The following is a 15,251-nucleotide window of genomic DNA, read 5'->3' as shown; positions in this document are numbered from 1 at the left end:
CTTTTACACTGTGGAACGTGTTTGTTTAAGGATGCAAAGATGTATTGCATTCTTTTATGCTGCATTTGTTTAACTCTGTGAAGCTGTGTTACTTTGCCTGTCTAAAACACCTGATTGGTCTAATAAAGAGCTGAATGGCCAATAGCGAGGCAGGAGAGAGATTGATAGGCAGGGTTGGTGGGCAGAGAGAATAAACAGGAGGAGGAGGAGGAGGAACAAGAAAAGAAGGAGAGGAGGATGCTAGGTGCCAACCACGCAGCCACACAGCCAGCCATAAAATAAGGAAAGCAAGATATATAGAATAAAGAGAGGAAAAACAAAACAAAACAAACAACCCAGAGGCAAAGGTAGATGGGATAATTTAAGTTAAGAAAAGCTGGCTAGAAATATGTCAAGCTAAGGCCAGGCATTCATAAGTAAGTCTCCGTGTAGTTATTTGGGAGCTGGGTAGTGGGCCAGAGTAAAAATAAAAACCAACTACAGGTGAGTATCAGCCAGCAGAGCTAAAGGCTGCACTTTAGAACCCAAGGAGAAGTAAGTTCAGTGCCTAAAGAAAACTGAAATAAACTGAAATTCCTCCATTTGCAGGAATACATGGAAACAGATTACCGGCAGCTGCCCAACGGTGTTTACACAACAGCGGAGCAGCGCCCAAATGCCTACATTCCTGAAGTAGAAACCGCGCTTCCTCTGCCCAAGCCCTATGGGGCGCTGGCTCCATTTAAGCCCTCAGAAACTGGAGCCAACAGAAGGCACATAAGGAAGCCTGTGGTGAAGCCCATTGAAATCTAAGCACGTGGACCCATCCAGGCTTCACCAGACCTGCAGTGGGGAACGACCACCAGGGTCCTAATTCCGCCATCAGCTGGGCACAGTCAACAAGGGAGCGGGACACGGTTTCCTCACGCATTCGCCAACCAGTCCACGCTGGGTGACTACGATGAGAGAGTATTTTCATTGCTCATGTCTTTCATTTTTATTGTTTATGTCGACTACATCTCAGGAATGTGTAGTAGAGAAAACGCTGTAAAAGTACAAAATAAAACTTCTCAGAGACACACAGAAATTAGAGTGGTCATTTCTATTAACAGAAAAACAGGTACATGTTTATGTGTCTCCATCTGACTGCCTGAAGGGGGAAGTAGCCCGAGAGAGACACACAACAAGACACACGACAGGAGACACATAAGAAACACACAAGAGACACATGATAAGAAACACACAGGAGACACCTGACAAGAGACACACGACAAGAGACACACGACAAGAGACACCTAAGGTCCCCTCTGCAGCAGCACCTGAAGCCCTGTATAGAGCACCGGGGAAGCTTGCCACTCAAACAACGCTACTGCAGTTCAATTGTACAGGGATTTTTTTCTTTTTGCTGCAAAAATATTTAAGCCCTAATTCATTTCTTAAAAGTGCATTTTCACAAACAAGTTCATGAACATTTTAAATTCTGATCCCTGATTTTCAAGATCTCTGCCAAAATTCTGCACCTCTATAACTCCTGTGGGAATAGTTTTACTAATTTGCTTCAATTTTCATTTCACCCATGTATTTTTCTGATTCCAGTGCTTTTATTAGACTTGATGATTCGCTAGTATGTGAAACCCGTATTTGAACATTTACTAATATGTTTAAGCTATTTCTTTTGTGCTGGTCGCCGTTGTGAATCTCACACATGTCCAGTTCTGGGAGACAGATGTTAAATCCAACATCCTGTCCCAAGCCCCTAGGTCCTGCCACACTGGATGGTAAATATAAATTACTCCCATCCTGTGAGTCCTGAAGTTGGCCTCATTGTTTTGCAAGATCGTGGTAAAGCAAACAGCTTGTGAGAGCCTTTAGCTGTTTGAGCCATTTAGCTAATAAAAGAAATACTGCACACCTGAATGGTTCCCGTGTCATGGGAGCTGATAACCTCTTTAAGGATTCAAAGCATGCAGAGAGGGAGTTTAAATGCCGTCAGAATGGACAGGGATGGATTCTCAAACACTGCAGTGTGTGCTGCTGGTTGAGAAAAGGAAGGCAGATGCTACCAGGTGCTGACATGTCTTGGCTTGCAGTCAGGTGTGTGTGTATGTGCGTACGTGTGTGTGTGTGCGTGTGTTTGTCTAGCCCTACAGCACGAAGTGGTGTTTTTGCGAGGTAGAGAGAGGAAGTCCAAGTGGAGGAAAAAACTTGATCCAACCCTAGAAATAAGAAGGCCAAACTCATGTTCTAAGACCCAGTGAATCGGCTTGGCTACCAAAGGATGTTCATATTTTACAGGGTCAAAACTTCAGAGTTAAATGCCAACGAGTTTGCATGTTACCCTTCGACGAATAGCAAGTTATTGAAAAAGTACGAGCCAAGTGTCCAAGTCCAACCAATGTTTACCTCAAATCTGTGTCAACTAAGCTCAGTTTAGGGAATCAAAGGAACAACGCAGGTGTGAACAGAAACGAAGGAAGGCAAAGAATGGGAGGAAACCATTTGCTCTGAGGATGGAGGGAGGTGAACTGAGCAAAACTAGATGAAGGGCTAAAACCACAGATGTTCTGTGAGAATTTTACTTGCAAAGAGGATTTTTTATTTAATTTGAACTAAATAAAATCTGCCTTCTCCAGTGCAGAGTTATTTGTAAGAGAAGTAATACAGATAGGCAGCATTTCCACAGTGCTGAATAATTGCCAGCATTCCACGCCTGGCTGACCTGAAGCAAGAAGAGACATTCTGTGGGCCGGGGCAGCTTCCAGAGACAACAGAGGCGGCAGAAAATGAGGTGGACTGGCGTACAGTTAGCGGCATTTCACCACGTGGAAGGGAAACAGCAGAAGGGAGAAAAGCAGAACTGAACGGGGAAGTCGAGCCTTGTGAGTCAGGGTGACCCTGATGTAGGACACAGATGAGAAAGGATGCCATGTGTCACGGGCTCCTGCAGGAACGCACTGATGGGCTCACCACGCCCCGTGCCAATAAAAAGGCTATGCTCAGAACTTAGCGAAGAGTCAGACCAAAGCTTTCCGCACTGGAGGTCATGTTTAATGAGAAGGCATTGCTAAATCAGACTTCCATTAACACAAATATTAAACACACGTCCCTCTGAACCACTGCACAGGCAGAGGCTGCTTACGTCCTGAACGCACAAATGCGGTTTGTCACAGTTACTCCGAGCTGAAAATGGCAGATCTTCTTTAGTCCAAATCCAGGTTCTTCTTAAATCCTCTTTGCAACATTTAATTTTTCTGCTCGTTTTATGTTATTTCCAGCGGTCTGACTAGCTCTTCCCATTCAAGCATTGTGCCCTATGTTTTTTTACTTGATCCTGGAACACAACAGGGCACTGCTCCTGCCACACACAAGACGCCATCTTGACTCTTGACTGCTCTCTGGCTGCTCGCGCTGGACAGGGTACGGCACTGGCTCAGTTTTCTCCAGACCTAAACCGAAGCCCAAGGAGCTCGGCGGTATATTCTGACCTGTTACCGCTCTTACGGAGCCCTAGAGCATTCCCAGGAAAAGGGGTGGAGGGCGGCGTTGAGACGCTGAATGCAGGCCATCTGCACACTGACTTTCATAACCCCAAAAGCACGGAGGTGTGTTTCAGAGCAGCTTCCTCGACAAAGTCCGCGTCCACGCTGTCATGGCCTTCAAAATCCCTCGAAGCTGCGGAAGGGAGAGAGAGTTGCTGGGGAGCTGTGGCCATCCACATTCGCACAGCTCGCGGGGACATCATGTTACATACCAACCACAGTTCCCCTTCCCTCCCTCCCCCCACATCCCTCATCCCCTCCTCAGAAAGGGTCAGGCCTCCCACAGAGAGGCTGCCAAGTCTGGCACCTCAAGCTGAGGCAGGACCAAGCCCCTCCCCATATGGAGGCTGAGCATGGTTTCCCTTCACAGGGAATGGGCTCCAAGAAACCAGTTCATGCACTGGGGATAAATCCTGGTCCCACTACCAGTGTCCCCACAGACTGCCCAAGTCACAGAACTGTCACCCACATTCAGAGGGCCTAGTCTGGTCCTTTGCAGGTTCCTCTTGTTGGGGTAGCTGGCCCAATCCCTGTGTTCAGGGGCGTGGCTGCCCCAGCGGAGTAGCATTCCCCTTAAATAGGATCGGGGCGCCGGAAAGGGCCCCCGTTTTACTCTCCCCCGCGTACCTTTTGCTCCGCTGGACCCTTGGTTCTGTAAGTTCCCTTATCTCCCCTTGTATTAAAAACAGACTAATTATAAAAGGACTACCGTGGTTATTTTCCTAAACCCTATAACCGCTGGTACCTTTGCCGGTACATCCTCTACTATCAGTCAAAAAAAAAAGTGTTGATTCCATTAAAGCTTGGCACTAAAGAACATTCATATCAACCAGAACAGACCCTAAACACCTCGAGCCCCTTTCAGTCTTCAAAGCTAAGTATTCCTTGGGTAATTTAGGAAGTACGGTATTCTCGCTAATGAAAATCAGTTTTAGTAAGGACTTGTAGGGCATATAGGGAAGGAAACAGTATGAGCTGTGACTTGAGAATGACCAACGCAACAAGGGAACTCCCAAGTTAGACAGAGGCGTGGACTACCTTGGTGCGAGGACTCCAGGCCTGCCAGAATATCGATAAAGTAGTTCAGCGGCAGAAATTCTGTTGAGAATGATGACTTGCCAATCATAGAGTTTCGAGGCTGAAAGAGAAAACACTCTCTATATATGAACTTCTTCTTGAAGACACAGCCAGCTTTAAATAGAATGATAGGAAACAGAATCACGCCTATCGGGGGCATGCAGGTAGGGTCCACGCAATGCTCACTGTCTGGACGTCACCGAGGCTCACCTCTTTCTTGTAGCTCCTGAGCATCTGTGCCACATGGTTCCGGGAGATGATGTTGGAGCTCATGGGATGGTCCCAAAGCCGGAAGACCTTCTGCCCAGTACACTAGAGTGGGGTGAAGATCACAAAGGAGAGCGTAGGTCATAGTGCATGGAACAGACCACATACCAGCTTCTGACTTCTACATGATATTCCCAAAGGGATGTAGAACCTCCGTGACTCATGACCATTGGAGAAAGGCCAAGCTCAAGAGCTATGCTTCTGAAGTGTTCGTAAACCCTCCCTCAGCTTTCCTCAGTGTGAGGAGAGCAACTTTGGCATCGATACTGCCAATTTCCTTTTTTTTCCTGGAATGATGTTGGGTCTGAGATCCTTCCGAGCTGGAGACAAGCATGGCAACTCTGAGTGACATTCTGACGGGAAGCTAACGGTGGCGTGTGTGCTTTCGTTGGTCTCTCTTCCATTATCTGTCCCAGAAACTTCAAATACTCAAATTCATAGGGGCAAAAAAAGTCAAATTTGGAGACCAAACTAAATAACAGCACTGTTCCTCTGGGAGTCAGAGCCAGGGGAAAGGTGGGTACTTTGTTCTCAGGAAGCCTGTGACAGGAAGGACAGCCACAAGGCAAAGCCACCAGGTCCAGAAAGCCACGGGGCAGAGGACGGCCAGTGCCAGAGGCCCCATGCTCTTGGTATGTAAACGGCACACTGGCCAGGCTCTAGGGTCGGGAAGTTTGCAAAGGGAGGAGGCCGAAAGACCTTGCTGTGGAATTTCATGTTTTCATGTTTCTGACCCTGAGAGCTTTTATACCCCATAGAAGAGCAAGGAGTGCCTTCCTGACATTTTCCTCCTGGGCTTTTGTTCTTCCTTTGGCCGGGTAATGCCTGCCTGTGCTCAGAAATGTAAGAGGAGGAGGAAACACCGTTCCAGAACCTCCCTGCCTCACCTGTGCTCAAAGCCTTATCAGCATGAATGTCAAAGGCACATGTTTCCCCTCTGCCTCCCACTCGTAAACATCAGCGTAGCTGCCTGAGAGGAGATGGTGTCCACCTTGCCAGTGCAGCCAACCAGAGAAGCACCCGCTGTGCAGAGGGCGGGGGTGGATGGAATCTCACGGAAAAGGCTGAAAAGGGGGCCCACTCAATTGACCTCCGCCTACAAGGAAACTGCCTTCTTACAAGACACAAATGGCAGGGAGGGTGAACGAGGCTTGAGAGGAAATTAATTTTAGGATTACCAGAGGGAGCCGCACGACGATGCTGAATTTTAGCTTTTCATTCTTCTCTGAGTTGTCCAGATCTACAGGAGAGTTGGAGATTAACAAATAAGATAGAGATATCCATTTCAATACCGCAGCGAGTTTTAAATCATGAACACCTCCTCCTGAGACATTCCAGCCCTGCGGGTCACAGCTAGCGATGTTCTGAAAGCTTTAATTGTGACTCAGAATTAAGGGGACTTTTATTTTGTAACAGGCTGCCAGCCACAGAGCAATTCCACCCACTAACTGAAAGTGTGAGGCCCACTGAAGAACACGGCAGGTGCTTTGACAACATCAGCAAAACACACACACACATACACACACACACACACACACACACACACACACACACGTGCCTGAACGGCTTCCGTGGGAAAGATTACAAGGTGAACCTTAACGCTCAGGTTCATGCGAGCACTGTGTCTCTCATTGGTTTTTCGCGCATTACAAGTCTAATTCAAGGTGACAAAATTCATTAGCTGAAAGTAAGCCATTCGTAATACTTTCTTGAAAATCAAACTCAGAGTCTCCCATAGTAAAACCGTCATATACATAGTCTCTTCATAGTAAAAACTCTCATATACAGAAAAAAAAACCTAAAGGCAACATATGGATTCAGTTCTCCAGGGCCTCCTGAAGGGCTAAAGAACTGTCAACTGGCCTGAAGGAAGATTCTAGAAAGTTGGCTGTACTAACAATTTGTAGGGCCCAGTAAACGGGGAAAATAAAGAGACAGATGCTCAAATAATAAGACCTTCAAGGCAGTGGTGGCGTACAGCTTTAATCCTAGCACTTGGGAGGCACAGACAAATGGATCTCTGTGAGTCTGAGGCCAGCGTGGTCTACAGAGTGAGTTCCAGGACACACAGCTAAGGCTACACAGAGAAAGCCTGTCTCAGAGAAAAGAACTTCACTATATTACTGCAGAACATTGAGTGTAGCCGGGTTGAGTGTCACAACGGCCAGAAGTCAGCCCTGAAGCGCCCCCTCTGGTCAACTCAGACTTGCTTACCTTTCATAAGCCTGGTGACCGCGGTCTCCGTGAGTAGCAGCACCCCATTATCGATGTAGTGCAGCAGGTTGTACAAAGGGAGACAGTGTACCCCAAGGAGCGTGTGCAGAGAGTGAAAACCTAGGAAGAGCGGAACAGAAGCAGGCGTGAGCAGCCAACACCTCCCGCTCCAGAGGGAATGAGTTAATCCTGTACATGAAGCTCCGAGCTCTGTGCTTAGGGCCTGGGTCCCCTCCCGTGGGACTGCCGCTGTGCACCGGACTGGCTGTGTGGTTCCCACTCAGTATTAGTCCACTGTCCTTCACAACAGAGCTTCAGACTCCACAGACCCACGCTAAAACGTTGCTGGCATGGGGACCATTCTGCTGAAGGGTTAAAAAACAAAAACCCTAGAACCAGATGGTAACGGTTGTATGCCCACTCTCTGGTCATCTCATAGAGAAAGAAGACATATGTAGATGACATCACCCTGAAATAATTCAGTAGATGGGAAGGTTTGTTCTCTTTCTCTCTCAAGCCCAGGTCCCTGAGTGGGGCCACAGCCCCAGGGCTCTAGTCACCTTACCAATGACAATGAACAGATACAAGGTACTTGGAAAGAGATTCCAGACACGGTGGGAATAAGAGAACCCCACTCTGGAATGTAGGCATCTTGGGGAATCTTTGGAAAGCTCTTCGCTTGGTGTGTGGAAAAGGCCAGAGGCAGCAGAGCACCTGTGCCCTGGATCCTGCCCGTATTTGAGCAACCAGCTCTAAGTAACTGGTCTTTCTGAATTCCCTTCCTTCATCCCGAAAATGGAGCCACTGGCCTTTCCTTCCGAGCTACTAAGATGAGGAGAACAAGTCTACAGAGCCCAGCACATGGTGCCGCGTGATTAGTACTGGACACGCGCTAAGTAAGCATGGGCTCACCTCTTCCACACCCAACACTATTGGATGCAATTAGTAGATTCCCATCTCACAGATGAGGAAACCGAGATTCACAGGAGCTGAGAAACTTCCCTGTATCCTATAAATAGTCACCGAGAGGTTGAAACAGCCTGAAATGGGCTGTGGGATTGTTGCGTCTGTTCTTAACCAGAGGATCACGCTGCCTTAGTAACTCAGAGGTGAGTTAACAGAACGGTACAGACAGACCTAAGGTGAGAGAGCGTGGGTGCGCTCGGACATATGACGTGATCATCTGGGTTGAATCTGATGACAAAAGCAAAGATTGACAGGTAAGTGTGGACGAAGCAAATTTAGTCAGCACCCTCTCATCCCCCACGCAGGCGCAGTAGTAGGGTAACGGACAAAACGGTGACGTCACCACTTGCAGTCTGGTAGAGCTGGCGATTAGTTCATCATAAAAGTAATCACATGTTTACATGTGACCAGTTCTCCTCGTGTGTACACATAACACGGACCCAATGCTGAATGCTACCAAAGAATTTGTCAATCCAGGAACCTTTGAGGAGTCACTGAAAGTCTCTGAGCATGATGAAACATGAACCGGATTTTACTTTTGGAATATTAATATGCCAGCAGACAAGGAATGGACAGGAGCACCACCCCAAGACTATCCTAGGACCCATAGGAACACTGTGGCCTGGACATGTACGAGAGGGACTGGGGGCACTGAGGGGGATGAAGAGGAGGGGAAATGTCCTAGTTAGGGTTTCTGGCTGTGGAGAAACACCATGACCAAAGCAACTTGGGGAGGAAAGAGTTTATTTCACTAACACCTTCCAAATCACAGTTCATCATCCTGCCATAGAGGCAGGAACTCACACAGGGCAGGAACCTGGAGGCAGGAGCTGATGCAGAGATCGCAGAGGAGGAGTACCTACTGACTCGCTCCTCGTTGCCTCCTCAGCCTGCTTTCTTATAGAACGCAGGAACACCAGCGCAGGGATGGCACCACCCACAACGGGAGGACCCCTAGCCATCGATCACTAGTGAAGAAAACACCCTATAGGCTTGCCTATGCCCCAATCTTATGGAAGCAATTCTTCAGTTGAGGTTTCCTATAGCTTATGTCAAGTTCACTCAAGTTGTACCCAGCACAGGCAGAGTCCCACGGCCAAGTGTACATGCTGAACAACCGACAACATGCGGGGCTGACAAAGGACCATAGCTGCTCTCGGGGGTGCGTGCGGGGGGGGGGGGGCGCGTGGGTGCGGGGGAGTGTGTGCGGGGTGCGTGCGGGGGGGGGTGCGTGCAGGGAGGGCGTGCGTGCGGGTGTGTGTGTGTGCGGGGTACATACAGCAGAACAAACGATGCATAGGGACGGGGTTTGGGTTCTGAGAAAGAACGGCATCTCCTCTCTAAACGTGTGAGTCACGAGCAGCGGGACATCCTAATCCCTGGCAATATCAGGGGTCAGATGATGAGCAGATGTTGTCCTCGGGCAGATGTGAATGAACCAAAATAGACTGAGTTCACTAGGTCCCCAATCCAAAACACATTATAGTATTACTAACCAAGGGTGATGTTGCCATGTAGGCTTGGGAATGCTTTCCCGGAATAATGAAGTCAAAAATTATTCCTAAGAAAGCATTTATGCTAGATCAAGAAATGCTATTCCGGGATTCAAAATTCCTTCTCCAATTCTGGGTACATGCTGAGCATCCCAATGGCCCTTCCTTCATCTGCTTCACTGGCGCAGTCCCAAGGGCAGGGGCTTATTCGTGGCCTCACATCTGTAGGCCAGATCTGAGCAGAGCACACGAGCTAGAACTAGCCAGCGGTTCATCCTCCAGTGAATCCTCATCCTCCAGGGCTGCTGGCCTTGCTGTAGCCCGGGGGAGAAATATCAGAACAAACAAACAAACAAAACCCAAAACAAGAGCCGGGCGGTGGTGGCACGCGCCTTTAATCCCAGCACTGGAGAGGCAGAGGCAGGTGGATCTCTGTGAGTTCAAGGCTAGCCTGGTCTACAAGAGCTAGTTCCAGGACAGGCACCTTGTCTTGGGGGAAAAAAAAAATCAAAAACAAAAAACTTAAAACAAAACTCTACTTGCTACTTCGTCACTTTTTCCTTTTACTTAAGTGTCTGACTCTTGAAACTCTATCTCCCTAGTCCTGCACACTTGAAAAGCAAGCACCCTTATACACATGCACGTATGGACCACTTGTACACACACACACACACACACACACACACTCACACACACAGTGTCACTTCGCCCTCTCTTCCCTTATCATATAAAGAAAATGGCATTTAACAGACAAGGAGAAGCCAGGAATGGCGTGCGGAGTCAGACCTGCAGTCCCAGCACTCAGAGAAGCAGTAAGAGAACCTGGGATTCAAGGCCTTGACTGTGAAAGTTTGCAGCCACCCTGAGCTGCCTGAGCTGCCTTGCAATGGGGCGGGGGGATGAGGTTGAGGGGCTCAGGGGTGAAGGAAAATGAGGAAGGTAACAGAGTGTAAAGACAGGCACAAGATGAGAAAGAAAATACTTGTAACCAGAAATCTAATAAGGGGCTGATATCCAGAACACACAAATAATAAAACAAGTCAGTAGCAAGATGACAATGGATGTTATTAAACACATAGGAGATCTAGACAGAGTTGGGTTTTTTTTCCCCTAAAGAAGCCGTACAACAAAGTCAAGAATTACATGGAGGGATAGTATCTCTAACCAGTGAAACACAAATCAAAACCACACTAGTATCACCCCCCACCTCTCAGCATCCAAAACAGGGGCAAGTGTCGGAAGAGCGTGGAGAAACTCGAACCCTTGTGTACTGCTGGTGGACTGTAACACGGTGCAGCCACTGTGAGAGACTGCATGACTCCCCTCAAAGAAGCTGAAAATGGAATCAGCATTGATCCCATAACCTCTGAGCACCCAAAAGAATTAAAGGTGAGGTATTTAAAAAGATTTGTACACTAATGTTCATTGAACTAGTCACACTAGCCAAGATACACAAATGTGCATTGATAAACAGGCAAATAACATGTAAAATACATAAACAGGTAATGCTACTCAGTTTTAAAAAGGAAGAAATTTTGCCTTCCATGACAAGTGAGTGGATCTAGAAGGCACTACAGAGGTTAAAAGAAGCCACAGAAGAGACAAATATCACATGGTCTACAGTAGAGTCAGAGAAACAACAGAAAGGTGATGGCCCAGGCTGGGACATGGGAAGGGAAGTTGCTGTCCATAGAATATGAAAAGAGGGTGTTTGTGAGCTGAGAAATCCCTGGGGAGCTACTACACAGCACCGTGCCTACAGATGCTACTACACTGCACATTTAAAGAGTTAGAGCTGATTGCATGCTAGAACTCTTCCTACAGGAAAGGAGACAAAGTCAGCACAAGGCGGACGTTTGTGGCAAACAGGAGCTTGTGCATTCCTTACGGTGCTCCGACTTATGTAAACATCACCCTATTCCACTCCCACTAGTGTTTGTAACTGCTTTCATTTCTTGTCCGTGACCTGGCGGGAAATAGTTACTCCACACATTCAGGGACTGAGCTAAGGCCCACTTATATGAATAACTGTACACATACACTCTGAGGGTATCTTTGAAGCCTGCTTAGGGCTTCTCTGAAAATCTGAAGAAAACTTTCAGCCTGTAAGCACTTAAGGGCCTGCCTGATCCTTGACACCAAGCCAGACCTCTCCCTCCTTTGTGTTTACCCTCAGGTCTCTCCACTGAGGAAAGCAGGAGAAGCCACAGGAGCAAGTTCCCTGCAGGGGCACCACCATTGGTGCAAGTTCAGCTAGACACGCACACAAGGACTGAACGCACCCGCTCCCTAGAGGCAGCCACGGTAGAGTTAGCAGTTGTGGGAGGTCTGGCCATCCTCTGCCAGAGCCGGCTGCAGATACACGGGAGCCATCTTGAAATTCAGGGCACTACTCTCTGGAGACGACGTGAGAAACAACTTCATTACCAACCGACAACTGAAGAGCCAAGACTCACCAGGAGGCAGAGGGACGCACAGGCTGCTCGCGGCATCCAAAATCCTGGTCATGAGATGAAAGACTTCAAAGTGTGCAGCGCTGCCATGGTTATTGCTGGGTAAAAACAACACAGTGTGTCAACCACGCGCCCTTCAGTCTCGAGTAGTGGCTCTGAGTACCACATACAGAGATTCCTATGAAAACTATACCCCATGGAAAGCCTCAGAGATGAGATTGACCAACAGCCTAAAGCACAGAATCACACACCATACTCAGTGGGCTCATAAATTATAAATTACATTAATTGAGATTTCCCTTCTTAGAAGTAGTAGGTTCACGTGTCTCTCCCTCCTCATCAACCTCATGCCATAAAGAAAAGCCGAAGTAACCTTGAATTCTGAGTATAAAACTAAGAGATGGTGGTGGGGCTGGTGAGCACTGCTTCAGACTAACGTTTCCAAAGGGCTTTGTGAGCACAGGTAGTCGTCCCTTACTAACTCTTTGCACGCCAAGATCAAGGAGAAATTGAGAAATACTTGCGTACAGGTGGAGAACCCAAGGATGCGCACTGTGTTTCCTCCAGCTGGTTTCCAGCATGCACCAAATGAGATTCAGCTAGAAGGAAAGAGGACTCATGACCCACAGCCTGCATCCTTTCCTTCAATGCCCCATCCAAGGCAGCTGGCACTAGGGCTGCAGCCAGGCACACCATACAACTAGCCTTTCTGAAATCAGTTCCGAAACACAGGGATCCAGAAGGGAACGCCTGGAAATGTGCCCCGACTGTAACAGAGTACCCTCTGTCTGTGTTGGCAATGCTCCCCTGAGAAGCTAGCCGGCTCCACCATCCACATGAACCCTCACCCATCAGTGAAGGTCAAATGCCAATGGTGTAGCTGTCAGCCTGCCACACTGCCAGGGCTGAGAGCTGAGTGAAGAAAGATGAGAGAGGGGCATGGAGTCGTGTACATGAACTGAGGGGAGATATGACGTCAGGGCCAGGTTCTGTGGAGTTGTGTCTCCCTGGCAAGTTACCCATCCTCTCAAATCTCAGGGTCTTTTTCTCTGAGACGAGAGGAAGCGCTTTCATGGGGTTGCTGTAAAAGTTATTTATGTCACTTCCCGGAGCCAGTGCTCAACAAACAACACTGCATCACCCAAGCCAGATGCCTTATTGGACTTAGGGCTTTATCTAGAACCCTAGTCTAATTGTACACATTTGTCCATGGTAGGGCAGTCTCCACACAGCTGTCCATCACGGACCAAGGTACCCGCACGCAGGGTAAGAGCAGGAGGCGGGGCAGAAAGGAGCTCCGTGCACAGCCTCTGGGATACAGGGTTCTCTGGCTGAAAGCAAGTTACGTGCGGACAACATCATCAAGTTCTACGCCAACTTCCTTGAACACATTTCCAGAAAGACCGCCTGGCCACCCTCTTTAGCCAGGCACTGGAGGCATGGCTGGTTGCAGCTGGGCAAGTTGGGTAAGTCAGGGGCATGGTGTTTCTGAGTCAACACAGGCATCATTTCTAGGCACAACCCAGCGTGAAAACCGCATGTGATGAAGTCAATGAAGCCAAGTGAGAAAGGATGCTAGAGCGGATGTTCTTAGCACTGTAGAAGGGGGAACTTCAAGTCAACAGGAGGAGGTGTGATCGACCTCTCAGACACAGTGCTGGGAGCATCTTCGTGCTCTGACAGCTGATCCCAATGGCTCTGCAGTGGTCATCCCACCAGAAAATGAGCATCAGACGTCTGCAGAGCATGCTACAGACATCACCGAGAGTCCACGAGGAGAAAAAAGAATAAAGCAGAGAGGCTCAGATGAGGGTTGGAGAGCTAAAGCTAAGCTCCTCCATACACAGCCCCTTGCTAAGGAAATACAAACAACACACGCCGCCAGACACACCAAGAGGAAGCAAAGTCCCCCGAGAGAAAAGAGAAAACAGGCGCGGAGAGACGGGCACCAACACCAGCTTTGTTGCTGATGGCTTCAAAAGAAAACCCTCAGTATGACAGGTTCTTTAAGTCAACGCCCTTAAGTTTCAAGAAGGCCCCCCTCTCAATCCTGAGCTGAAAGCCACCTGCTGCCTGCCAATCCCTGGTGTGGAGAAACAAATTCCTCATTCCCACGATGTACAACTCCGTATGATCACCAAAGGCACGGCTATAGCCAGCCATGTGGTATAAGCAGGCAAGGCTATTGGTGGGGAGGAGCTACACCTGAGTAACCAGCAATGCTGAAAATGACCCATGTGTGCAACGAAATCTTGCTGGCTTGATATGGTTTCATGCAAGTAATTGCTGCTCATTCCTGAAGACTACAGACCCCAGGAGTCAGCTCTACTGTGAAGTTCCTTGCATATTTGCTCACATCAACACGATTGCTTACTAGACTGCTTCAAAGCTGGCCTTGTTCTAAAAACTAAAGTTGACCAAAAGAACAGAGAGGACTTTCATCTTTGGAGAGAGACAGATGACTGAGAACATCCTGTCAATGTGGAGCGGGTGGGTCACCACCTTATTCTTAAAGGGCACTTCACTGCCGTTCTGTTGCGAGGCAGTCGGAGAAGCCTGGACACTCCAACCATAAATATCATTATGCAACAACATCCGGTCTTTTCTAGCATATTAAGATTATAAAGCTCACTCCCATTTGCAGACCGGTCTTACCCAAACTTTGCAAAATCATGGAGCCTTCTTTCTCTTTGTGGTTGAGTACTTCGATTTATCGAGAGTATTATTTCTGGTTCTACAGGACCAGACTTCAGTCTTAGTGCTTTGTGAAAAAAGTGCATATGGCTGAAATCCAGCCTCAGAACATCATTTGCATCTACATATAAACGGGTGTCATTAATTTGAATAATGCCATCTCAATGCATGGCCAACAGGCAATGAGCTACCATCTCATTGGCAGATGTGGTGGGAGACAGAGAACTGAGCTGGAAGCTAGCCAAGTTTGGCGTTGGGAGCCAATTAGGAATTAAAGTGCAAGCTCTCTCATACCTGTATAAACCTCCATTATAGAAATCAAGACTTGTTGTCTAATAGAGAAGTGGCAGTGGCCAAATGAGAAGTGGCCACCTGGCAGCTACCCTGGTCTTATTGCCGTATGTATCCATGAACACAGGACCGCTGGTTGAAGCAGGACAGAAAGCTGCCTTCCACAACAAGTTTTCTTTCTTTGCTGTTCTTTTTGCCTTCTTTCAATCTATAGCACCAAGTATACCAGGCTGAAGATGGAATCTCCAAAACCTAAGCTGAAAAGCAAAGTGGGCGGC

The 15,251-nt window shown here is 48.1% G+C and overlaps 2 protein-coding genes across 2 annotated transcripts in view; one reads left to right on the top strand and one right to left on the bottom strand.

Annotated features, from left to right (window-relative positions):
- Nucleotides 1-1,027, top strand: part of Ccdc146 (coiled-coil domain containing 146) — a 110,450-nt gene extending 109,423 nt beyond the window's left edge. Inside the window, exon 18 of the mRNA XM_038315583.1 lies at nt 589-1,027. Coding sequence (XP_038171511.1) covers nt 589-792 — 204 coding nt within the window. The 3' untranslated portion in view covers nt 793-1,027. The remainder of the gene's footprint in view (nt 1-588) is intronic.
- A 1,978-nt stretch (nt 1,028-3,005) lies between these two features.
- LOC119803878 (gamma-secretase activating protein) overlaps nt 3,006-15,251 on the bottom strand; it is an 82,948-nt gene continuing 70,702 nt past the window's right edge. The window contains exons 25-31 of the mRNA XM_038315329.2: nt 12,517-12,587; nt 11,992-12,086; nt 7,077-7,196; nt 6,041-6,102; nt 4,806-4,907; nt 4,557-4,656; nt 3,006-3,651 (exon numbers count right to left, since the gene is read on the bottom strand). Of these exons, the coding sequence (XP_038171257.1) occupies nt 3,560-3,651; nt 4,557-4,656; nt 4,806-4,907; nt 6,041-6,102; nt 7,077-7,196; nt 11,992-12,086; nt 12,517-12,587 (642 nt within the window). The 3' untranslated portion in view covers nt 3,006-3,559. The remainder of the gene's footprint in view (nt 3,652-4,556; nt 4,657-4,805; nt 4,908-6,040; nt 6,103-7,076; nt 7,197-11,991; nt 12,087-12,516; nt 12,588-15,251) is intronic.

The sequence above is a fragment of the Arvicola amphibius genome, chromosome 18 (assembly GCF_903992535.2).
Source record: "Arvicola amphibius chromosome 18, mArvAmp1.2, whole genome shotgun sequence".
Lineage (NCBI taxonomy): Eukaryota > Metazoa > Chordata > Mammalia > Rodentia > Cricetidae > Arvicola > Arvicola amphibius.
The sequence above is the reverse complement of the archived record's forward strand: the minus strand, read 5'-3'. Positions and strand labels throughout refer to the sequence as shown.